This window comes from Aedes albopictus, chromosome 2 (assembly GCF_035046485.1).
Source record: "Aedes albopictus strain Foshan chromosome 2, AalbF5, whole genome shotgun sequence".
In the NCBI taxonomy this organism is placed as follows: domain Eukaryota; kingdom Metazoa; phylum Arthropoda; class Insecta; order Diptera; family Culicidae; genus Aedes; species Aedes albopictus.
Window position 1 is genome coordinate 242,672,552 of NC_085137.1, and position 24,847 is coordinate 242,697,398.

The window sequence follows — 24,847 nt, forward strand, 5'->3', positions numbered from 1 at the left end:
TTCAATGATTCCCAATTGGATTTACCAAATGCTCAAAAGCCAACATCTCTTCTCGGCATTACGTCAAGCAGCGATTAGGCAATTGAGTGTTTGTGGATGCCCCCATGCGGGAGTCTTGCCATCACTTTTGAGGAATCTCGTGGCAGAAACGTAATTGAGATAACTCAATGTGGTTTTCCTACTTAGGATTTTGTCCTTCACAAGCCTTAATAGACTGCTTCATTTGTATATCTTAGCTGAGAATCCGACTGTGAAACTTTGAATCATTCGATATGTAACTACCCAGTTTTTACGCTACTGCGTTTCCGAGTACTCGGTAAACACTTGATTAAGTGAAACTGACCTAAGAAGCCTGAATCTTCAGGATGTTCTGTTGTTCTGAACCCGTTGTGGCAAGTAGCCATAGGCTTACTTTACGCTTTATGCGCTTTTTACAGTGCCCTTTTCAGGGCGCTGTTTGAACCAGTTGTGGTACGCTTATGCGATTATGTCGACCCTATTCCCTTACCTTCCCTTTCCCTATCCCATCCCTTATTCCTCCCTTCGCTCTCCCTCAGGTAAATGATGAATAGGCTCGTATTCATGGCGATGGCACAAATTTCCCAAATGGAGGAGAACGTGCCTCTTGAGCCGACCTACTGATACCTGATACCAGGTTTGGATGCAAGGTTAATTGTGCACTGTACGTTATTTCATTCAATATTTTATATCGATAGTGCATTGCTGATAATGATATCTTTGTTCTGAGTAAAACATAATCAATGTGTATTTAACCATTACCTATCCCTCGCGCCAATTGAATTCCCGCGCGCTTTTGTTTGTAGTTTAGTTTTGACAATAAAGAGTACACGTTCGGTCGCAAATGTACGCCGCGAATTTTATTTCGACCAAAAACCCGAAAAATTGACCAGAATCCGTAAACATTTATGGTCCTTCGCGAACCGGGTAGTAAAAGTGATCGGTAGAACATGGAAGAACTACAAGTGAGACGAAATTCACTCTTCCAAAAGGTGAAATGGGAGCTCGAAACAGCAAAGAAGGTTCTAACCCGCAATCCGCCGCTGTGTGAGGTTAGGGAACGCGTCGATCGGCTGCATCGGCTCGGCGATGCCTTTTTTGCTGTTCAAGGTGAAATCGAAGATCGCACAACCGATTTGGAAGCCATCGCCTCGGTATTCAATTACCGCACAGAGTTCGAGGAGCGATACTATGAGGCAAAGGCGATGTACATACAGATGGATGAAGGCTCGGTTGTGGGCGATGATGTCAACAACGAATCGAATGACAACCTCCGAAGTGCTGTGACTGCACTGCTCGAAGCGCAGCGGGTGCTTATGTCGAATCAGGCTGTAGTTTCAACCCAAACGAGTGCGTTAACTGCCCAGCTTGAGGACGCTCGACTACACCCAGTGGAAAATCGACCTGCAGCACAAGCGCAAAGTCTGGATCTACTGCTGAATGTTCGTCTTCCTCCTATCAACATTCCAACATTCAAAGGAAACCGTAAAGAGTGGCGGTCATTCAAGGATCTTTTCATCAGCACCATCCACAGCAAGCAATCTCTTCGAGATTCTCAGAAGCTTCAGTATCTGCTCTCTTATCTCGACGGTGAAGCCAAAAGTTTGGTTAGCTCCTTTGCAATTACGGACGCTAATTATAAACAAGTTTGGGACAAGCTTCTCGACCGATACGACCAGAATAAGTACACGGTCTTCTCGCTAGTGAAGGAGTTTCTAGAGCAACCAGTCGTGACATCCGCGAATCCAACCTCCCTTCGAAGACTGGTAACGACATCGGACGAAGTGATCAGGCAACTGAGTGCTATGGGTGCCCAATACGAATCCCGCGACCCCTGGCTCATACACCTGCTCCTCGAAAAGCTGGATAAGGAATCTCGCGCTCAATGGGCTGCGAAACTCGTCGATCTCCAAGACCCAACGTTTGCTCAATTCCTAAAATTTCTCGAAAACCGTTGCGATGCTCTCGAGACCTGTTCATCGTTTTTGCGCCCCAGCACGGCATACACGGATACCATGAAGAAGGAATTTCGAAAGGAACAGTCGAAGCCACTGGAGAAAAGACTGCAGAGTTTTTACCTTGAATCCCAGCTGTGTCCTAAATGTTCTTCGGATCATCAGATTTATCAGTGTGAATCGTTTAAGGCCTCAAGCGTCGCTGACCGTAGGGAGTTAGTGCAGAAGTCCAAACTGTGCTTCAACTGCCTCAGGCCATCACACTCCGTGAAGAATTGTTCATCGAAAACCTCGTGCAAGAATAGTGGATGCAACCAACGGCATCATACGCTCCTCTGTCAACACGGAGACAGCCAGGAAGCGACCTCAGTGCAGAAACCGACAATCCAATCGGCCTGCAGTTCACCGGCCTCCGAGCTGCCGGAACAAGAAGTTCACTCTACGGACGAGTTGTCGAGCTTCAAAACGGAACTCTTATCATCAGGGATCCCACACAAGGTTGCGTTGCTGCCAACAGCGTTGATCAAAGTTCGAGACAACAGCGGAACCTTCCAAATCGCAAGAGCCATGATCGATTCCTGCTCTGGGGCGTCACTTATCAGTGAAGCTTGCGTGACGCGCCTCGGACTTTCCAGAAGCAACGCTAGATTTGCTGTCACGGGGGTGGCAGGATCCGCAGCTGGTACTACGAAGGGTGCGGTACGCCTGGAAATATCTTCTCGATTCAACGACGAAGTGGTTCTAACGACAGAAGCATATGTTCTCGAAGTGTTAACTTCACCGATGCCGAACCAATCCATTGACGGGAAGCGAATGAAGTTTTTGGAAGCGGTCCCTTTGGCTGATCCGACGTTCTGGAAAACGGGTAAAATCGATGTCATCCTTGGTGTTGAACTCTTCCTACCAATGCTCCGCATGGGTCAAATTACTGATGAAAATGGATTGCCAATCGCACAAAATTCGGTATTTGGTTGGCTAGTGGCCGGCCGATTCGACGGTGGAACTAGCATCGAAACCCTCTGTGCTTCTCTCAGCGTAGACTCGAGTGTCAACATTGATAAAGCACTGCGGATGTTTTGGGAGACCGAAGAAATGCCTTCACAAAAGGTGTTTACTGCTGACGAAATTCGGGCTGCTGAGATTTTCAACACTACGCATCGTCGCAACGAAAGTGGTAGGTTTGTCGTACGGCTGCCATTCGATGAAACGAAGCCCGCGCTAGGAGAATCGCTTACCGCAGCCGTCAAGAGGTTGCATGCCATGGAGCGAAAGTTTCTAGTGAATCCTACGTTCAAGCAACAGTATGGAGAATTCATGGAGGATTATTTGCGATTAGGCCACATGGAACCTGTTCCGGAATCCGAGATAGCAAAATCTCCCTGCGAATGCTTCTATTTGCCACACCATGCTGTGCAGAAGGAGGATAGCTCTACGACCAAATTGCGCGTCGTCTTTGACGGATCGTGCAGAAGCTCATCTGGAATCTCCCTCAATGATCGTTTACTCGTCGGTCCGAACAATACCGAGAGTCTACTTGACGTTTTGTCTCGCTTCCGAACATACCCTGTAGTATTCACTAGCGATGTAGAGAAAATGTACAGACAAGTACAGATTTCAAAAGACCAGGTGGACTACCAACGAATTGTGTATAGGAAAAGCCCGGAGGATCCTGTTCAACACTACCGTCTGCTAACGGTCACCTACGGGACATCGTGTGCTGCATATCTGGCCACAGAATCTCTACGACAAGCTGCTCGTGATAGTGCTACTGAATTTCCAGAAGCTGCTGATCGAATCGTGAAAGGATTTTACGTAGATGACTTGATGTCCGGGGCTCGTACCCTGGAAGAAGCTCGGAAGTTGGTAAGCGAAATCTCAACAATCATGGAAAGTTCCGGATTTGTCCTCAGGAAGTGGTCGTCGAATGTGCCAGAGCTGATCGAAAACATCGCCGATAGCAGACAAGGTCCAATCCCTCTACAATTCACGAGTGAGGTAGACTCGGTCAAGGCTTTGGGAATACATTGGTCGCCGAAAGAGGATTCATTCAACTTCAAGGTATCGTTGGACGTAACAAGCTGTAACACAAAACGACAACTCCTATCGGACGCATCGAAGCTGTTCGACCCCTTCGGATGGCTGTCGCCGTGCATCGTCAAGATAAAAATTCTGTTTCAACAGCTTTGGCTGCATGATTTGACCTGGGATGATCCACTTCCAGCAGCCATTGAAGAAGAGTGGGTGAGTACCAAAAACAATCTTCATATGTTGGAGCAAATCCGTATCCCTCGATGGATTGCCAACCACGGAGAAAAAATGCAACTTATTGGATTCTCAGACGCATCGGAGTTGGCCTACGCTGCTGTTGTATACGGCCGGTCTGTTGATTCAAATGGTCAAATAAACGTTACTCTCATCGCCGCCAAGACCAAGGTGGCACCTATTCAGCAGGTCACTCTTCCTCGGCTAGAGTTGAACGCAGCTGTCCTGCTAACTACTTTGATGAAGAAAATATCCTCTGCACTGAGTCACCTCGATCTCGACCTCTATGCCTGGACGGATTCGACAGTGGTCTTGGAATGGCTGTCATCTCACCCACGGAAGTGGAAAACCTATGTAGCTAATCGGACTGCAACTATTCTGGATGTGCTCCCGCGGAGTTCATGGCATCACGTAACTTCAGGACAAAATCCAGCTGACTGCGCATCCCGAGGAGTGTCACCATGTGAACTACTGGAACACACTCTTTGGTGGACGGGGCCTTCGTGGCTCTACAATCAAACCCAATTCAACGATCACCTAACGGCCGGAACACCAATTTGTGAAGCCAGTCATCAAGTTTCGGTCTTCAACACCAACATTGCCGTAGGGAGTAATTTCATCGTGGAACAGTATCTGCTGGATCGGTTTTCGTCTATCAGTCGTATGAGCAGAGTTCTCGCTGCCATCAATCGCTTCGTTGCCAACATGAAGGCCGTATGTTCCAAGGACAAATGCAAAACTGGACCAATCTCTCCCGACGAGCTACAAGCGGCCACTTTGGGAATAGTTCGTTTCGCACAACAGGACAAGTTTGATAAGGACCTGACATGTCTCCGAAGTGGAACTGAGTTACCTCGCAAAAGCAAGCTTCGTTCTCTCCACCCATTCATTGATAAAGATGGGACACTACGAGTGGGAGGTAGACTCCAAAATGCTGATTTACCGTACGAAATGAAGCATCCGGTAATTTTGCCTAGCGATCATCGTTGTACAAAGGTAATAATGCTGGACACGCATCTGGCAAATCTACATGCCGGACCTTCATTGCTGGTAGCTACCCTCAACCAACGCTATTGGATTTTGCGATGTCAGACTGCGGCTCGACAAATAGTGCATAACTGCATTCGATGCTGTCGAATGAAGGCGAAGACTGCTACTCAGCTGATGGGAAGCTTACCAGCGGTTCGCACTATGCCTGTGCGAGCATTTGTCCACGTTGGGGTCGACTATGCTGGTCCGATCATCGTAAAAAGCGGAAATCCACGGAAACCACTTCTGACGAAAGGTTATATAGTAGTATTCGTGTGCCTCTCTACTAAGGCGGTCCATTTGGAGGCCGCCAGCGACTTATCGACTGCCGCATTCATTGACTCGCTGAAAAGGTTTATCGCTCGCCGTGGATTATGCACCGAAATTTGGTCCGACAATGGAACAAATTTTGTCGGTGCTGATCGACAAATGCAAGAGTTTTTCCAATCTGTGGAATTCAAAAATCGAGCAGAGCGCTTCTCATCGAATGTTGGTATCAAGTGGACCTTCATACCACCGTCTGCTCCCCACGTAGGGGGTTTATGGGAAGCCGCTGTTAAGAGTGCTAAGCTGCACCTATACAAGCCAATGAATTTGTTGCCAGAACCATCTGTACCAAGTGTACCCATCAACCGACTCGATTCTTGGAAGGTGCTTCAGAAGCAGGTGGAGGACATATGGCAACGTTGGAGAAACGAGTATGTATCATCTCTACAGCCACGTGCGAAGTGGCAAGAAACAAGGGATAACCTGGAAGTCAACAGGCTTGTGCTAGTGAAGAACGAGAACACACCGCCAGCTCAGTGGGAGCTTGCCCGTGTGGTTTCGGTTCATCCTGATCGTTATGGCGTGGTGAGGACCGTGACGCTCCGCAGAGGTTCTTCCGAGTATCAGCGCCCAATCCAGAAGCTCGTTCCGCTACCATCAGTCTAGGATTGTTGAGGCACTTGCCTCAAGGCCGGGACTTTGTTCTGAGTAAAACATAATCAATGTGTATTTAACCATTACCTATCCCTCGCGCCAATTGAATTCCCGCGCGCTTTTGTTTGTAGTTTAGTTTTGACAATAAAGAGTACACGTTCGGTCGCAAATGTACGCCGCGAATTTTATTTCGACCAAAAACCCGAAAAATTGACCAGAATCCGTAAACAATCTTATTTTGCCGAGATACCTACCACAAAATCCTTATTCTCCCATGTTATTGAAAATCCAGTTTTACACATTAAAACAAATACTAAAATCTAAATCTCTTGCTGTGTATTTCTCTTATTAGAAAGTGGACAGAAACAACTTTGTAGAAAACCATATTTGGCTCAAAAATCATTTAGAGGCGCTGAATACAACTTACCTCCTAAATCTTGCTTCTGGAACATTGTACAATTAGAGCGCAAATCAGTGAAAATCTAGAAGAAGGTTTTGAACAGGACTTTTAAACCATTTTCTCTTTCAGGTTTGGAACTCCGCATATCCCTCAACGATTCGAGATTCGTACGACATGCGGAAGCTGAGCTGGAAGTACACTCAGTTTTCGCAGTTCAATCAAAGCGACACCCTGCTGTTAGTATCCGGAGTGCATTTCGGCTCACCTCATAGTACTTCCGGTGAGATTGCTGTTTTCACCGTGCAAAGTAACGTATACGAAACGAAATACGATTGGATTTGTATGCATGAACGATTTTATTTTCCAGATGGCTTCCGGTTGAGGTGTCGCGTAACCAATCGACCATACGACATATTCGGAACGTGGTTCAGTGATCAGCACCTCCTGTCGGGCGACCTGCATTGGTTGGCCCACTTGGTTAGTTCGTCGATCTTGTGGCTAAACAAGGCCAATCAGGAAGTAGACTCGGAACATACGCCAATCCGAAATCAATTGTACAAATTCTACAACAGGAACGCCAGTTCCATCCGTGCCATCATGGTGGCCAACTGCCCCTGGCTCGGGGATGAAAAGAAGGACGAAGAGGGTGCCGAGGGGCCAAGTACATCCGATGCAGCTGGACAGAAGCCGACCACCGAAGATGAGGAAGACGACCGAAGGATTGGCAATCCTCTGTCGCATTACCAGATGAACCAGGACCAAGCCATGGATAATATGTACCGAGCTGGAAGGGGTTCGTATCGTACGGTTTGCTAGTGTTACACGATTTTTACTGATTTTGCTGTAGTGTTGTGTGCTTAGTTTCTAGCAGGCAGCTGGGTGATCACTTCGGCAGGAAATACTATTTTGGACAATTTTTGCTCCTAACTTAGGACTGAAGTACGCAGGGTCAAATATTTGACAAGGAAAGAACTCACGAAACAACACTAATGAAAATTCGATCGAGTCAAACAAGATGTTTGAGCATTGGTTTCTTTTTGGACAAATATTTGACCCTTGTGTACTTACGGTTTTAGTCAATTTTATACTGTTGAAGTGGTCCCACACTTTATTTCCAAGACTTCTATTGCTCATGAAGGATGAAGCTTTTAATATCATTCAAAGTTATCGAGAAACAATTTTCTGGACAACAGACTGGAACATTTTCTGGATATTCTGGGAAATGTCTGTTTACACCCTTTTTTGAGGATGTCTTAGCATCCAACTAAGAACACTCTAACCTTCGTTTAAGTAGAATCCATTTAGGTAAATTATTACTGGTACCTAAATAGAATGGACACTGTTGTCCTTCTACCTTCAGCTAGATTGAGGAGGTACGAGCCGAGCGTCTGTTCACCAAGGAGGTGCGGCTCAAACAGCGTCTGTTTTGGCATCCAGCGGCCGAGTAAGAAATGCTGCACCACGCCCAGCTAGATCCAAGGTGGTAGCCCCATCAGCGTGGTCGTCGCAGTGTTGTTTGGGACGTTAAACAGAAGTGGCACGATGGCCCTCCGGCGATACAGGAGTGTTGGCGTAGGCCCAATAAGCCATCCGTAAAAATCCCCATTGGGAATAACATAGGAGAAAATACGACTCCATACAATCGGCAAAGACCAACGCGACGAAAAAAGGGCTATGATTGGAAACTTACGGGCCCATATAGCCGAGGTGGTAAACGCACGGGTATTCAGCATGACCATGCTGAGGGTGACGGGTTCGATTCCCGGTCGGTCCAGGATCTTTTCGTAAAGGAAATTTCCTTGACTTCCTTGGGCATAGAGTATCTTCGTGCCTGCCACACGATATACACATGCAAAATGGTCATTGGCAGAGGAAGCTCTCAGTTAATAACTGTGGAAGTGCTCATAGAACACTAAGCTGAGAAGCAGGCTTTGTCCCAGTGAGGACGTTACGCCAAGAAGAGAGAGAGAGAGAGATTGGAAACTTGGAACATGGAATTGCAAGTCACTAGGTTTCGCAGGATGTGACAGGATAATTTACTACGAACTACATCCCCGCAACTTCGACATCGTGGCCTTGCAGGAACTTTGATGGACTGGACAGAAAGTGTGGAAAAGCGGGCATCGAGCGGCTACCTTCTACCACAGATGTGGCACCACCAATGAACTGGGAACAGGATTTATAGTGTTGGGCAAGATGCGACAACGCGTGATCGGGTGGCAGCCGATCAACGCAAGGATGTGCATTTTAAGAGTTAAGGCCCGTTTCTTCAACTATACAGCATCATCAACGTCCACTGCCCACACGAAGGGAGACCTGATGACGAGAAAGAAGTGTTATACGCGCAGTTAGAGCAAACATACGATGGTTGCTCGTCGCGTGATGTAAAAATCGTTGTCGGCGACATGAACGCGCAGGTAGGAAGGGATCTATCCCCCGCAAAGATATCCACAAAGCGACCTAGAGATCACCCGCCCATCAAACAGAAAACCAAATCCACCACGTTCTAATCGACGGTAAATTCTTCTCGGATATAACCAATGTCCGCACATACCGCAGTGCGAATATAGATTCGGATCGTCGCTGTATGCATGCGCTCAAAACTTGCGACGAAGTCGAAGTCGAACGCCGCATCGAGCAGCTGCGTAACGTAGAAGTGGCTCAAGGCTACGCGCAGCAGTTAGCAGTGGCCCTAAAACGGAAGAGCAGCTTGGCGCAGCTACACTTGAAGATGGTTGAAGGAACATCCGATCCGCCATAGGTAGTACCTCGGCTGCAGCACTAGGCTTCGCGACTCCGAATCATAGAAACGACTGGTACGATGGCGAATATGAACAGTTGAAAAACGAGAAGAATGCAGCATGGGCGAGAGTGCTGCAACACCGTACGAGAGCGAATGAGGCACGTTACAGACAGGCGCGGAACAGGCAGAACTCAGTCTTCCGGAGGAAGTAGCGCCAGCAGGAAGAACGAGATCGCGAAGCGATGGAAGAGCTGTACCGCGCTAAGGATACACGGAAGTTGTACGAGAAGCTGAACCGCTCGCGCAGAGGCTTTGTGCCACAAGCCGATATGTGCCGAGGTAATCACGGGAATATTCTCACGAGCGAGCGTGAGGTGGTCGATGAACTATTATCACTTTATACTTAATTTAGAGGTTTTCCGTCTAGAATAGAATAAACCGTACTCAGTTATAGATTTACAAAGATAGAGACCTATCGTTTATTGCTCCGAGTTTTATACATGCTTCGGTCACTCATAATCATGAAATGAGTATCTCACAACTTCGTGTTACCTCGTATAATGTATCGAAAAAGGGGATTTCCCTTTTGGTCGAATAGAACATATCAGTTCTCCACCGTTAAGTTAATCTTTACTAATCTATCATTGAAATAAAATAGCAAGTATCAAACAAATAATTGTAGAATCATCTTAATAGTTAAACAGAACATTGAACTAACAGAGATCTAAACTATTCCATGTGTATTGTCTTTTTTCAGAAACATTTCAGTATTAATCCTTACATTCTAGATCCGCAATTCAATAAACAATTACATAAATATTTTGAACTCAATAAACTTGATAGCACTTCTTGGTGGGGCTGGCTCACCGACACTTCCGGTCCGCTTTAGTGCTTTATGCATCATTGTGGCTAGGTGTTGCTCTAGTTTTTCCAACTGTATTGTAAAGCATGAGCGGTGATCCTTTGTCTTAATACGTATCAATCGTCTCTGACAAACGAGAAAAACTGACTTCACTGATTACCTGTCTCTGAGCCAAATTTGGTATAGAGTCTTCAGTCTCCGATTAATCGCTTCATGTTTGATGAAGGTTTTTAATCCAATGGGTTACATAATCGCTATCCGAATGAAGAGAGTGATGTTCCGCGTAATATATCACAAATCGAAAGAGGTACGGTACATTACGTGGAGCGGATATACTGAATTGGGTACCAGACCAAGTCCCTGCTGGGTGGCGCTAAATAGGTGAGCCATAGACAATAGAATCGTCAATGTCATAGGGCATAGTATGTGACTATTGTCGAAACAACACTATTTTTGGTCATTGTCCACTAAGCGCATAACTATGTTAGGGTCAAGATTAGGATGAAATCAAGGTTGCGACCATTCATTTGCAAAGATTTACATTCATTTGCTATTATCTCAGCATGAAATCATTGGTAAAATATAATAACATTTTTTAGTTTGTGTAGTTAGTTGAACTAGTGTTAACTTTTTATTGGGACATCTTCTGTAGGTTTATTCTGGATTACAATGCATTTGCTGCCCTTTAACTGAATTATGTTATAACAGTAAACAACATTATTCCTTCTTGATAAAAGATGTATGGACACAGAATTGCCAAACTATACATCTGATCAGATATTTTCCGGTATTAAATTTGGGGTAGAGAGTTAAATACCTACGGAAAATAGTTTTTCAATGTCACATGAACACAGCTACCAATGTACCAAACCTTCTCTACTGTCTTCTCATTTCGCCGCTTCCTATTCTCAATTGAGCTTATCTGACACTATAGTTAGGACAGTCTGTGGGAGATCCGGGTTTCTAATTCTGTGTAGCACTTGTTAAAACGGGATGCCTGATATGTACTGCGGACAAATGGGCTGGAAGTACTGAGCAATCACAATTACTGTCGTACTAATCATAATTAAATGCATGCTTTTCTACTTACATCCCGAACGTCGCCAACCGGCAAAGAGGACATGACGAAAAAACGCGAGATGGCCCTAACAAAAAACTGGAAAGGCGATGAAAATAGTCACCGATGCAACGATATGGAAACAAAATAGATGAGAAACTATCGACCAAATCATAATCTATGAACATATCGCTAATGTTCTTTATCGTTCTTTCTTTTTCTCGTTTCAGCAACAAAATCGAAACCTCTCTACTATCTCTTCATTTTCTACCTCTTCCCATCCTATTCCCACATCTTCTTATATCCTCTACCCCATCTATTTAATGTATCTGACACTTGTTGGGACTGGTAACGCCAGCGCCTGCCTGTGGAAGATCCCGGTGTGCTAATTCGGTGTAGGACATGTTAACGGGGGCGGCTTAGTAGGTCCACATCTGCCTACAAGCAGATGGGCTGACAGTTGTCGGCCTGGGTGTGGACTGAGCAATTACAATTACAATTACAATTACAATAAACTTGATAGCACTTCTTTTAGTTTGTAAAACCCGATCACGCGATAGCGAAAATTTCAATAATTGCAAAACACTTCTAGTTCCTTTCACTTTACACCGTGCTTGGCGGCTCCTCTCTCGTGGTAGCTTTCGAACGCGAAACACTTCGCGTGATTATTTCTCTTCGTAAACATGGTATCTTATTCCTCCGTCTAACTGCTTCGGGTTCAGGGTTTCCAATCTCCGGGAAAATTGGCTTCGGCTCATTGGGAAAACCCAGAAACTCCTCATCATCCGAACTTGAAACCTCTCTGGGCCGCTTACTACTCGGAAGGGCCACTCGGATCATAGTGCTTCCCTCGCGTTTTTTCGTTATCCTGATCTGGTTCCGATGAGCATTCATCGTGTGTCATGCGTATGTCTCCGTCCTTCTTAAGTACGATCACCACTGGGGAAGCCCATTCACTAACGTCGATTGGTGTTATGATTCGCTGTTCTTCCAAATGCTCCATATGTTTCAACACCTTATCCCTAAGCCTGTACGGTACGTCGTATGCCTTACGAAAAATTGGTGTCTCCTTTTTTAAAGTGAGGTTTGCTTCGTGCCCTGGATCATATCTGGTGGTACCGGCTGCTTCGTCGATGTTATTTACCAACAATGGTTTTGAAAATACCTGCCTCCATCCAGTATAAAAAATGTCCAACCAATTACGTCCAACTAATGGAGTGAAATTGTGCTTACTGTTCAAAATGATGAATGGCACTTGTTGTTCCTTGTTATTCAACCAAACATTTACGAAAATTTTACCCAAAATATCCAAAGCTTCTCCGTTGACCACTACTAGTTTACTTTTACAAGGCAAAACTTTCAAGTGAGAAAATGTTGTGGAATAAGTACAGCCACTCATAACGGAGACTGCTGCAGTCTATGGTTACGTTACCTATCAAAGCGTTTACTAAGCAAGGTTCGTTAATATGATTTATAGTACCTATCATCATACAGGGATAGATTTCTTCATCGCTATCTGAGTCCTTTGAATCAATTTTTAATCGTTTAAAATCATAGGTACCATCTACTTTGTCTAAATTCTCCTCTTCAACCAAATTTATCGCTTGTGATCCCTGTGACCCCTGTGATCCTTTTGATAACCTGCAGTTTCGCTTGATATGTCCCAACCGTTTACAGTAGTTGCAAGTCAATTGTGAGTGGTCTGGACGCATGTCTGGACGTCTATTGTTGTATCCGTTGTTATACCTATCGCGGCCATTATTATTGTATCTATCACGACTATATGTATTGTCTGTTCTTTGCATCCTACCACCACTTCGGTCACGACTACTTCTACGATTATTACTACTGAAACGAACAAATGTTCTCCCTTGCCTGTAACCGCTACTCTCTCCGTACTCATTATTTCTCACACCTAGCCTGTGTTGGATTGAAAACACTCTTGAACCGTCATCTCCTAAATATTTTGCTCTCAAATTGGCCAACTCACTTCTCACAACCCTTTTTTCCACCTCTTCAAGATTCATTCCGTCTTCCATTAATAATTTCTTTTTCAGTTCTTCGTCCCTCAAACCTAAAATAATGCGATCCTTTATAGCTTCATTCTTATGATCACCAAATCCGCAGTTTTCCCCTAACAACTTTATTGCAAGAATGTAATTTTCTGCTGATTCCTCAATGCCCTGGCTGCGATTATGAAATCTATAACGATAAAGCATATTTGGCTCTGTTTTGTCAAAGCGTTCTTTTAATTTCTGGACCATTTCATCATAACCAATTGTATTCAAATCTTTGTTAGGATACAACAATTTCAACTCCTCAAAAAGCACCGGTCCCCCAAGCGTTATTAACAAACTCTTTTTATTATCATCATTCACCTTGTTCAAATGAAACAAAAATCCCATACGCTCCATGTAACTAGAAAAACTAGTTCCACGGGTATAATGATCAACCGTACCAATTAGGGACATTATGAAAGATATGAAACTTTTAAAAGAGAGAAAAAAAACGATAGTCAGAGTAAAAAAATAACAAAAAAGGAACGACTTACGTGACCTTGAAACTGCTGTAACCAACGTTGAACTCAGCTCACAACTACGACGACCCGATGATCCGATGACTATTCTCACTTCTCGCGGTATTCTCCAGCCCAGTATCGTTGACCGCTCAGATTTTCGCTCCACTCAGATTTTCGCTCCGCTCAGATTTTTGCTCCACTTAGATTTTTGCTCGCTCATCAATGTTGATCACTCACTTATTATCAAGGTAAAATGGCGAACTTCTACACTTTTTAATTTCTTCTGTTCTTGCACTTCTGGGACAATTTGAATACCTACGAGAACCTCTCGTAAATGATGCTTGCTACAATTTCTTCGCTTTAAAGGGCTTTTCACATAAATCACTCAAAACTCACTGCTCTCTAAGATTTTTTTTTGTAACGAGAACTTCTCGTTTTCAATACAGTTTCATAGAAAAATCACCAACTACAGTTGAATTTTCGCCGGAATTATTTCACAGAGGTCTAATGATTTAGCCAATCTTTGAAAAGCCTGGTCAATTTAATAGGTGGTCACTGAGCACCTTGCTCCAAAATGGCCGAAACGTGCGCTTCTGCCTAATCGAAACTGGCCAAATCTGTTCACTAAAGCTTTGTTCTCGAACAATAGATTCTTTTCACCTCTCAAACAATCACTTTTTCAGCTTTGTTAAAAAAAATACACTTTGTTCCCTTTTTTTTAGTTTAGTTTTTCCAACGTCGATTTTTCACAATTTACTAAATATATCACAATGTGGCCGTGGTCTTAAATCCGCACTACAGTTAAAAAAACTAAATCCGGAAATTACTTTCCAAATTTGTTATCCACCAAACGCCGGTGGAGAATTTTCCTCGCCGACACTGAACTATTATCACTTTATACTTAATTTAGAGGTTTTCCGTCTAGAATAGAATAAACCGTACTCAGTTATAGATTTACAAAAATAGAGACCTATCGTTTATTGCTCCGAGTTTTATACATGCTTCGGTCACTCATAATCATGAAATGAGTATCTCACAACTTCGTGTTACCTCGTATAATGTATCGAAAAAGGGGATTTCCCTTTTGGTCGAATAGAACATATCAGTCGAGAGGTGGCTGCAGCATTACGATGAGCACCTTAATGGCGACGTTGCAAGTACCGAAGGTGGCGTGGTAACAGATCGAGGAGTACGTGCGCAGGGCGAAAGATTTCCTGCCCCTAACCTCCAAGAGATTGAAGAGGAGGTTAGCCGATTGAAAAACAACAAAGCCACTGGAGCAGATCAACTACCAAGCGAGTTATTAAAACACGGTGGAGCAGCTCAAATTTTATGCCGCCGTCTATCACCGATTGCAAGAGAGCTTGTGGGGCAATATCAGACTGGATTCATGGGTGAACGCGCTACAACGGACCAGATGTTCGCCATCCGCCAACTGTTGCAGGAATGCCGCGAATACAACGTGCTCACACATCACTTGTTCATCGATTTCAAATCGGCGTATGATACAATCGATCGAGAACAGCTATGGCAGATTATGCACGAATGACGAATTCCCGGATAAACTGATACGATTGCTGAAGACGACGATGGATCGAGTGATGTGCGTAGTTCGAGTATCAGGGACACTCTCGAGTCCCTTCGAATCTCGCAGAGGGTTACGGCAAGGTGATGGTCTTTCGTGCTTGCTGTTCAACATTGCTTTAGAGGGTGTAATAAGGAGAGCGGGGATAAACACGAGTGGGACGATTTTCACGAAGTCCGTTCAGCTGCTTGGTTTCGCTAATGATATTGACATTATTGCTCGTAAATTTGAGACGATAGCGGAAACGTACATCCGACTAAAGAGTGAAGCCAGGCGAATCGGATTAGTCATTAATGTATCGAAGACAAATTACATGATGGCAAAGGGCTGCAGGGAGGAATCACCGCGCCCGCCACTCCGAATTTGTATCGACGGTGATGAAATTGAGGCGGTTGAAGAATTCGTGTACTTGATCTCGCTAGTGACCGCCAATAACGACACCAGCAGAGAAAATCAGAGGCGCATTGTGACAGGAAATCGTGCTTACTTTGGGCTCCTCAGAACTCTACGATCGAAAAAAGTTCGTCGTAATACAAAGTTAACTATCTCATGGGCACGAAACATGGACCCTACGTGCAGAGGACCAACGCGCCCTTGGAGTTTTTTGAACGGAAGGTGTTGCGTACCATCTACGGCGGAGTGCAGATGGAAGACGGGACTTGCAGAAGGCGAATGAACCACGAGCTGCATCAGCTGCTGAGAGAACCAACCATCGTCCATATCGCGAAAATCGGGAGGCTACGGTGGGCGGGTCACGTCATTAGGATGTCGGACAGCAACCCTTTCTCGAGAGTCATCCCACCGGTACAAGAAGACGTGGAGCGCAGCGAGCTAGGTGGGTCGACTAAGTGGAGGACGATCTGCGGACCCTACGCATAGTGCGAAACTGGAGACAAACAGCCATGGACCGAGTGGAATGGAGACGGCTAGGGGCCGTTCATAAACCATGTTACGCCGGGATAGGAAGGGTTCGTTGCGTGAACGCGGCCTTCCCAGTTTGCGATGACAAGCAGTGCCAATGACTGTCTAAACCTAGGGCGCTGACATGTTAGATGTATATAGCTACTCTTGAATGTTGATAGCTAAGTTTATTGAAGTGGATTGAAATTATTGCGTAAAATAGCCTAGAATTGTTGCTGGAGAAGCAAGGTCTGAATCCTCGATTAACGATAGCGAGCGAGTTGATACTTACCGGTATTAATTGTAGGGAGATTGGATGGTTCGCAGGCAGGATTGTTGATTGGAAAACTGAGTTTGTAAGTAATGGCAATGAATTATGTATTATGCCCTGGATTATATGATTACATCGCAATTTGAATTAAATATATTTTTAGTTTTGAGTGTGTCGAACAGTACTCCAAGAACAGTTTTCGATATGCTGCCCCGAACTCCTCCCAACAATACTCAAAAAAACTCATCACAGGATGCGAACTACCCGTGCTGTAACGAGGATGATCAGTATGATGCAATGGTGCAGTGCAGTCGATGTAAAAGGTGGCACCACTTTTCATGTGTCGGAGTGGACCAAAGTATAGCGGAGCTTGTTTGGTACTGCCGTACGTGCCTCGGTGAGGACGTATCCGCTCGTGAATCGCTAGGCCAGCCTGGAGTCAGCCGTGTGCAACCACCACGTGCAGCTAAAAAGGGTAGTATTAAAGAGCATACCGGTAAGTCAAAGGAAGATCAGAAGAAAATCGTTGAAATAAAGGATTCTAGACACTCTGTGAAAGGGGGGACAAGTCAGGCAGGGCCGTCCAGGACGGGGGGCGAGATAAACATTGATAAAATACCAACCGATCCCTCGCACGGTCGCAATTCCGTTAGTGGTCGAAAGTCGTGTTCCGAGAGTCACAAAAGTGGTAGTAGTAAGACTAGAAGTTCCAAGCGGGACATGGCGATGAAACGAATTGAAGAAATGAAGGAGAGAAGTCGCTTGGAAGCTCTAGAAGAAGAAACCCAGTTGCAAATGTTAAAGGTGAAGCAAAAACAGATTGAACGACAGCGTCGCGAGTTGGAGGAGTTACAGCAGCTTTCTAAGCTGATTGAAGAAGAATCCGTGTGCAATGAAGATCTTGAGGAAGCAGCAAAGAGTGATCGATAAGGTACAAGGATGGATGAATTCATGTAATGCTGTAGAACCTGGTAGGTCGAGGCGGTCGAATATCGCTTCCGATGTTGACGTCAGTCAATTCTCATTGTTATTGCCGGATACTAACGTGAACAAAATGAGACGAATGCGTCAAACGCAGCAAAGGAGTTCCAGCGTGGTAGTGGGACCAACGGCGCTTCAGATTGCTTCACGGCAGGTGTTTCCGAAAAACCTGCCTGCATTCTCAGGTCAACCGCAAGACTGGCCGCTGTTTATAAGCGCCTATGAACAAGCGAATGCATCGTGTGGATTCACCAATGCAGAAAACCTCGTCCGTCTTCAACAGTCGTTGCAAGGAAAGGCAATAGAAATAGTTCGGAGCCTGTTGCTGTTACCCGAAAACGTGCCAACGATCATCGAGAAGCTTCGTCGCCGCTTTGGTAATCCCGAAATTTTGTCAACGATGCTAGCACAACGAATTCAGAGACTCGAAGGACCAGATTCGGATAACTTGGAGTCTGTGATCGAATTTGGAAGTGCAATTGGTGAATTCATCCAACATCTAGAAGTTTCGAAACTCAGCGACCATTTGAAGAACCCCATATTAATGCAGAGCCTAATCCAAAAGCTGCCACCGTGTTATGCCATGCAATGGGTTGAATTCAAACGAAATTTCCGAGTGGTTGACCTGAAGACCTTCGGGAAGTTCATGGAGGATCTGGTTGATAAGGCATTAGAAGTGACGTTCGAAAGGATTGAAATAGGCTCTTCAAGAAGGCGTGAGAAACCAAAGGCCAAGGTTTACACTCATCTAATGAAAGAGGATTACGAGGAAAACTATGTCAAAAATAACCTGTTCGGCAAAATACAGCCTACATCGGTACAGAGTTCTCAAAAAAAGGACTTCAGTTGCTCTATCTGTGACGAGCCGGGTCATTTAGGACGGGATTGCCGAGAGTTCCGGAACACAAGCTTGGAACGTAGGTGGATGATGGTGAAGCATATGGGCCTGTGCACGCTTTGCATATTCAACCATGGGAAATGGCCTTGCAGATCTAAGGTGCGTTGTGAGGTGGACGGATGCAATGGTTTACATCACACATTGCTGCATCCTCCGATGACCGAAGGCGCCAATATGGAGGCACGTTGTAACAGTCACACTCTGCCGAGTAAAACCGCATTGTTCCGCATAATTCCCGTTACATTATATGGGGAAAACAGAAGATGCAACACGCTCGCCCTTGTAGATGAAGGATCGTCTACGTCACTGATCGATAATGAGATAGCTGAATTTCTTCAGTTAAACGGGCCTCGGGAACCATTTGAAATGCGTTGGACAAATGGAGTCAGCCGTACAGAAACTCATTCAAGAAACGTTGAGATGAGGATTACCGGAATCGATCAAAGAAAGGAATTTGAACTATGCGTGGCTGGGACAGTTTCCAAGCTAGATCTTCCGGCCCAACAGTTGGATGCAGATGAGCTAATCGAAGAGTTCCGACATCTGAATGGAGTTGAAATACAGAGCTATAAGCTAGATACGCCGAAGTTGTTGATCGGGATTGACAACATGCACCTTATCGCTCCGGTGGCCTCGCGTATCGGACAAAAGGGACAGCCAGTCGCTGTTAAATGCAAGTTGGGTTGGACAATTTATGGTCCGAGGCCGAACATACTGTCAGATGTCCATTTTCTTGGTCATCACCGATGTGCTTGCGACGAGTGTAGTAAAGCGGACCAGGACTTGAATCAAATGTTACGTGACAACTTTCAACTTGAAGCCGTAGGTGTTTCCCCAGTGCGATTGGAGTCAAAAGATGATTGCAAGGCTCGAGAGATTCTCCAACGGACTACAAGACGAATTGGTGACCGATTTGAAACCGGACTTCTTTGGAAAGATGGAGCACCGAATTTTCCTAAAAGTTACGCGATGGCGTATAAGCGAATGAAGAACTTAGAAGCTCGATTGGACCGGAATCCGAGCATCCGAGAAGTACTGCAGAAGCAAATTGACGAGTATGTGGCCAAGGGTTACGCGCATAAGATCACGGAAAGTGAAATGACAGAGACACCGCCGGAGCGGTGCTGGTACTTACCCTTGAACTACGTCGTCAATCCAAAGAAACCTGGAAAAATAAGGATGGTGTGGGATGCAGCAGTGAAGGCGAACGGTGTTTCGTTCAACGAAAGCCTTTTGAAGGGACCAGATCTGGTTGCATCATTGTCCGGAGTAATCAACGGATTTCGAGAGCGAAAGGTGGCGTTCGGTGGTGACATTCGAGAAATGTTTCACCAGATTTTGGTGCGACAGGAAGATAGACAGGCCCAACGTTTCTTGTTCAAATCAGATGTCAACCGCGAACCGGATATCTACGTGATGGACGTGGTTATTTTTGGTGCAAGCTGTTCTCCCTGCTTGGCGCAGTTTGTAAAAAATCTCAATGCTCAAGAGCATCTACAGGATTATCCAGCAGCCGCAGACGCCATAATTCGTAAACATTACGTTGACGACTATTTCGAGAGTGTAGATACGGAAGATGAAGCAATAGTACGAGCTAAAGAAGTCAGGAAAGTGCATGCAGACGCTGGCTTCGAAATACGGAATTGGATGAGCAACTCACCGATAGTTTTGGAAGAACTCGGTGAAGCGGAATCAAAAACGGCAAAGTCATTTGATGTAACTTCCGAGGCAGAAAGAGTTCTGGGAGTTATGTGGCGACCCGACACTGATTCGTTTGTATTCTCTACCGAATTCAGAGACGACTTGAGGCCTTACATTCAAGAAGGAGCATGGCCTACAAAGCGAATCGCTTTACGCTGCATCATGAGCATGTTCGACCCGAAGCAGTTTCTGGCACCGATCTTGATTCACGGCCGTATCTTGATGCAGGACTTATGGCGAAGTGGCATCGGTTGGGATGAGAGAATTGGACCGGTACACTATGATCGTTGGCTTCGATGGACAGAGTTGTTTCCCCTAATAAATAATATAAGTATTCCTCGATGTTATCTCGGACGACTGAGTTCAACTGCATATGAGACAATGCAACTGCATGTATTTACGGACGCTGGAGAGGACGCGTATGGATGTGTAGCCTACTTCCGATTTGCAGATGGAGAAAGTGTGCACTGTGCATTCGTGGAGGCAAAGGCCAAGGTAGCACCTTTACAATACCTGTCTATTCCGAGGAAAGAATTGGAAGCAGCTGTACTAGGAGCGAGATTAATGAAGGCGATAAGTGAAAATCACTCAGTTGAGGCGAAGAAACGTTTTCTATGGACCGATTCGAACGCAGTTGCATCGTGGGTGAAATCGGACGTAAGGCGGTATAAACCATTCGTAGCCCACAGGATTGGTGAAATACTGAGTATTACAACTTCTGACGACTGGCACTGGGTGCCCACAAAATGCAATCCTGCAGATGACGTTACCAAGTGGGGACCGACAACACAAATAAGTTCCGGTAGCAGATGGTTTTGTGGCCCAGATTTCCTGAGGAAACCCGAAAGTGATTGGCCTGCGCAAAGATGGAAACCGGTTGAAATTGAAGAAGAACTACGAGCTAGTGTGCTACTTCATGATATAGTTTTGCCAGACGCGGTGTTACCCAGGATAAAACACATTTCTAAGTGGAAGGTGCTGGTAAGAACGGTTGCATCAATCTACCGTTTTGTTTCCAATTGTCGGCGCAGAATAAACAAACTACCAATCGAGGCGCTACCGACCTTGAATAAAGGACCTATGACGATTCCAGGAGAGCAAGTTCCGCTGCGACAGGAGGAGTACCAGTTAGCGGAAAATTTTATCTGGCGTGTAGCACAAGGAGAACAGTTTCCAGATGATGTGAAAACGTTGATCAAAAATCAAGATCCATCCATTTCCCAGCGAAGAATGGTGGAGAAGAGCAGTCCTTTGTACCGACTGTCGCCATTCTTAGATGAACACGGAGTCATACGAATGGAAGGTAGAACTACAGCGGCGGACTATGCAACGTTTGATGTACGGTTCCCGATCATACTACCAAAGGAGCATATAATTTCCAGAAAACTAGTGGAGCGGTACCATCAAGAATGTGGTCACGGTAGTCGAGAAATGGTGGTAAACGAAGTACTTCAGCGGTTCTACATTCCATGCCTGAGATCTTTGGTTGACAGAATTGCACGAGATTGTGTTTGGTGCAAGGTTCAAAAGGCGAAGCCTGCGGTTCCAAGAATGGCGCCGCTTCCAATATCTCGGATGGCAGTGAGAGAACACCCATTCTCATACGTCGGTTTGGACTATTTCGGTCCGGTGGAAGTTGTTGTAGGACGAAGACGAGAGAAGCGATGGATAGCGTTATTTACGTGCATGACAGTGCGTGCTGTGCACCTAGAGCTGGTATACAGTTTAACGACACAGTCGTGTGAAATGGCGATTCGCCGATTCGTAAAGAGACGTGGGAGCCCGGTTGAGATCTTTTCCGATAACGGAACCAATTTTGTGGGAGCTAGTCGAGATTTAGCTGAACAAATCCGATCCATAAACTCGGAATGTGCTGATACGTTCACTGGAGCCAGGACAAAGTGGACGTTTTAACCCACCGTCAGCACCCCATATGGGAGGCGTGTGGGAACGCATGGTTCGATCCGTAAAGGAAGCAATGGCAGTATTTGCACACGGAGAAAGAATAACGGATGAAATTCTACAAACAACTCTGATAGAAGCAGAAAGTTTGATTAACTCACGCCCGTTAACGTATGTTTCTACCAACGTACAAGAGGACAAGGAGGCACTTACTCCAAATCATTTTTTGAGGAGTTGTTCTTTGGTGGATTGCATGCCATCAAGGAACTCAATAGAGCTGGCTGATAGACTACGGAGCAGCTATAATCAAGCACAGTATTTAGCAGAAGAATTATGGAGGCGTTGGCAACGAGAATATCTTCCCATGATGAATCGGCGGACGAAGTGGTTCGATGAACGGACAACTGTGGCCATTGGAGATCTAGTATATGTTGCTGATTCAGAAAGGCGAAAAAGCTGGGAGCGCGGAGTCGTGGAAGAAGTGTTCGCAGGAAATGACGGAAGGATACGATCCGCAATGGTACGTACTAGCACAGGAATGAAAAAGCGAGCGGTAGCAAAACTACCTGTACTGGAGATCGGAGGATAAAAGTGGTAAGCGCAGTGGTGATCACAATCGACAACAGGGCTTACGGGCGGGGGAGCTGTTACGCCGGGATAGGAAGGGTTCGTTGCGTGAACGCGGCCTTCCCAGTTTGCGATGACAAGCAGTGCCAATGACTGTCTAAACCTAGGGCGCTGACATGTTAGATGTATATAGCTACTCTTGAATGTTGATAGCAAAGTTTATTGAAGTGGATTGAAATTATTGCGTAAAATAGCCTAGAATTGTTGCTGGAGAAGCAAGGTCTGAATCCTCGATTAACGATAGCGAGCGAGTTGATACTTACCGGTATTAATTGTAGGGAGATTGGATGGTTCGCAGGCAGGATTGTTGATTGGAAAACTGAGTTTGTAAGTAATGGCAATGAATTATGTATTATGCCCTGGATTATATGATTACATCGCAATTTGAATTAAATATATTTTTAGTTTTGAGTGTGTCGAACAGTACTCCAAGAACAGTTTTCGATATGCTGCCCCGAACTCCTCCCAACAAACCACGTAGACTTTTTGGGGGAGGGGAGGGGTCTAGCCAAAGTCCACGCTTCATACAAATTTCAATTTTTTTTTTGTATGGACAAAAGTCTACGAGGGGGGAGGGGGGGTCTAAGATGGCCAAATTTTGGTCTACGTGGTTTATGAATAGCCCCCGACTAGTATGTACAGCAGAGGCCACCCAGGCCTTAGCCTGATCGGTAAGGTAAGTAAACTCCACTCCACAAACTTCGTGGCCAAGCGGTTAGCGGCGTCAGCCGTTTAAGTGTCTCGTAAGCCTCTGAGTGTGGGTTCAATTCCCGCTCCAGTCGGGGAAAACTTTTCGTCAAACGGAAAATTCTCCACTGGGCCACTGGGTGGTATATGTACTTTCCGTTATCGAATGTTAGTAGTGTTCAGTCTGTAGAGGCCGCAGGGTCGAAGACGGTGTAATTGTCTTTTCCCTCCACAAACTATTGTTGTTTCAAACGACAATTATGCTAAATAACTTTGCCAGAACGCCTTTATGTCGAATTACATTATGCCAAACAGAATAAACCCAAAAATTTGCAAGGAAAATGCTAGTTTTGCCCTTAAATTGTTCCCATTTTGTAAACATCGATCACACACGATGTGAACACTTCGCGACGAATGACCCATGTAGTATTCATTCCAGATATTGACCTTGACTTCCCGTACGTCCCCTTGGAGAACAACGATTATGCTAGCCCCATCCATTACCTGGACGAATACCGAAGAGAGTACGAGGACAGTTATTACGAATCGTCGGACGATTGCCTGGACGATGATGACGATCAAGAGGACGATGATATGTCAGAGACGGAGGATCTGGACAACCTGTGCCCAAAGTATCTCATATTTTCAACGGGTTCAAAAACCTACACACCACACCAGATTGGCTTCAAGAGGATAAGCAGCGTCAATTTTCCACGACGGGTGGACCCAGGCCCGTCACTGAAGGAACGGATCGCCCTGCGCGATCGTCAGCGGGAATTGGAGGTAATTATGCGTGAGATGTCTCAAGAAGAAATCCGCCTCCAATATATCTTGCAGAACGAGACCCCACCGATGGAGGCCAACTGGGCCAACTACGAGGCGGTGGCCGATCGGTTCGACAAGGTGGACAAACTGATCGATCTGCACGGGCACATAATCGGTATGGGGTTGAGTCCGGATCATCGCTATCTGTATGTGAACAGCAGGCCGTGGCCCAAGAACTATGTGATACGGAATCCTTTGGAACCTCCGCCGATTGCACAGGAGATAGATATCCACGTGATTGATTTGATGACATTGAAGAAGGTTGGCACAATGCTGAGAGCCCATAAGGCGTACACGCCGAACACCGAATGTTTCTTCATTTTCCTCGATGTGTGTGACAACTATGTTGCAAGGTGAGTTGTTTTCATTTTTATATTTTCGCTTCAATATTGAACTTTAATATTAACTTTAACATAACTGTGTTGTTCGATATGCCATAAATTCTGCAAAAATGTTCCCGGTTAACATATAGTGTTACTCTCGTTTCCAGTGGAGCCGAAGACATGCACGCATACCTGTGGGATCGCTACTACGGCGTCTGCTTGACCAAGTACCAGCACGACGATGTGGTCAACAGTGTGGCCTTCAACCCTCGGGACAACGAAATGCTGGTGACCACCAGCGATGACTACGAAATCAAGGTAAGTGCCTAAACACAGTTGTTTTTATTTTGCATCTTTTGATGCAACGTGTTCCAATCGATTC

General features: G+C 45.4%; 2 protein-coding genes across 4 annotated transcripts in view; both read left to right on the plus strand.

Annotated features, from left to right (window-relative positions):
- The window catches only part of LOC109622885 (F-box/WD repeat-containing protein 5), a 56,432-nt gene that overhangs the window by 30,844 nt on the left and 741 nt on the right, over window positions 1-24,847 (plus strand). Inside the window, exons 3-7 of one of the 3 annotated variants that reach the window (XM_029858209.2) lie at window positions 6,715-6,892; window positions 6,953-7,378; window positions 23,745-24,100; window positions 24,155-24,495; window positions 24,633-24,783. In XM_029858209.2, coding sequence (XP_029714069.1) covers window positions 6,715-6,892; window positions 6,953-7,378; window positions 23,745-24,100; window positions 24,155-24,495; window positions 24,633-24,783 — 1,452 coding nt within the window. Of the gene's footprint in view, window positions 1-6,714; window positions 6,893-6,952; window positions 7,379-23,744; window positions 24,496-24,632; window positions 24,784-24,847 lie in introns of all 3 variants that reach the window. The other 2 variants (XM_029858206.2, XM_029858201.2) reach the window with 2 other exon arrangements.
- On the plus strand, window positions 15,968-23,108 carry LOC115258165 (uncharacterized). Its single transcript, XM_029858217.2, has 2 exons — window positions 15,968-16,606; window positions 16,685-23,108. Exon 2 carries the CDS (start codon window positions 17,414-17,416, stop codon window positions 22,013-22,015), a length of 4,602 nt encoding a protein of 1,533 aa, XP_029714077.2. The 5' UTR covers window positions 15,968-16,606; window positions 16,685-17,413; the 3' UTR covers window positions 22,016-23,108.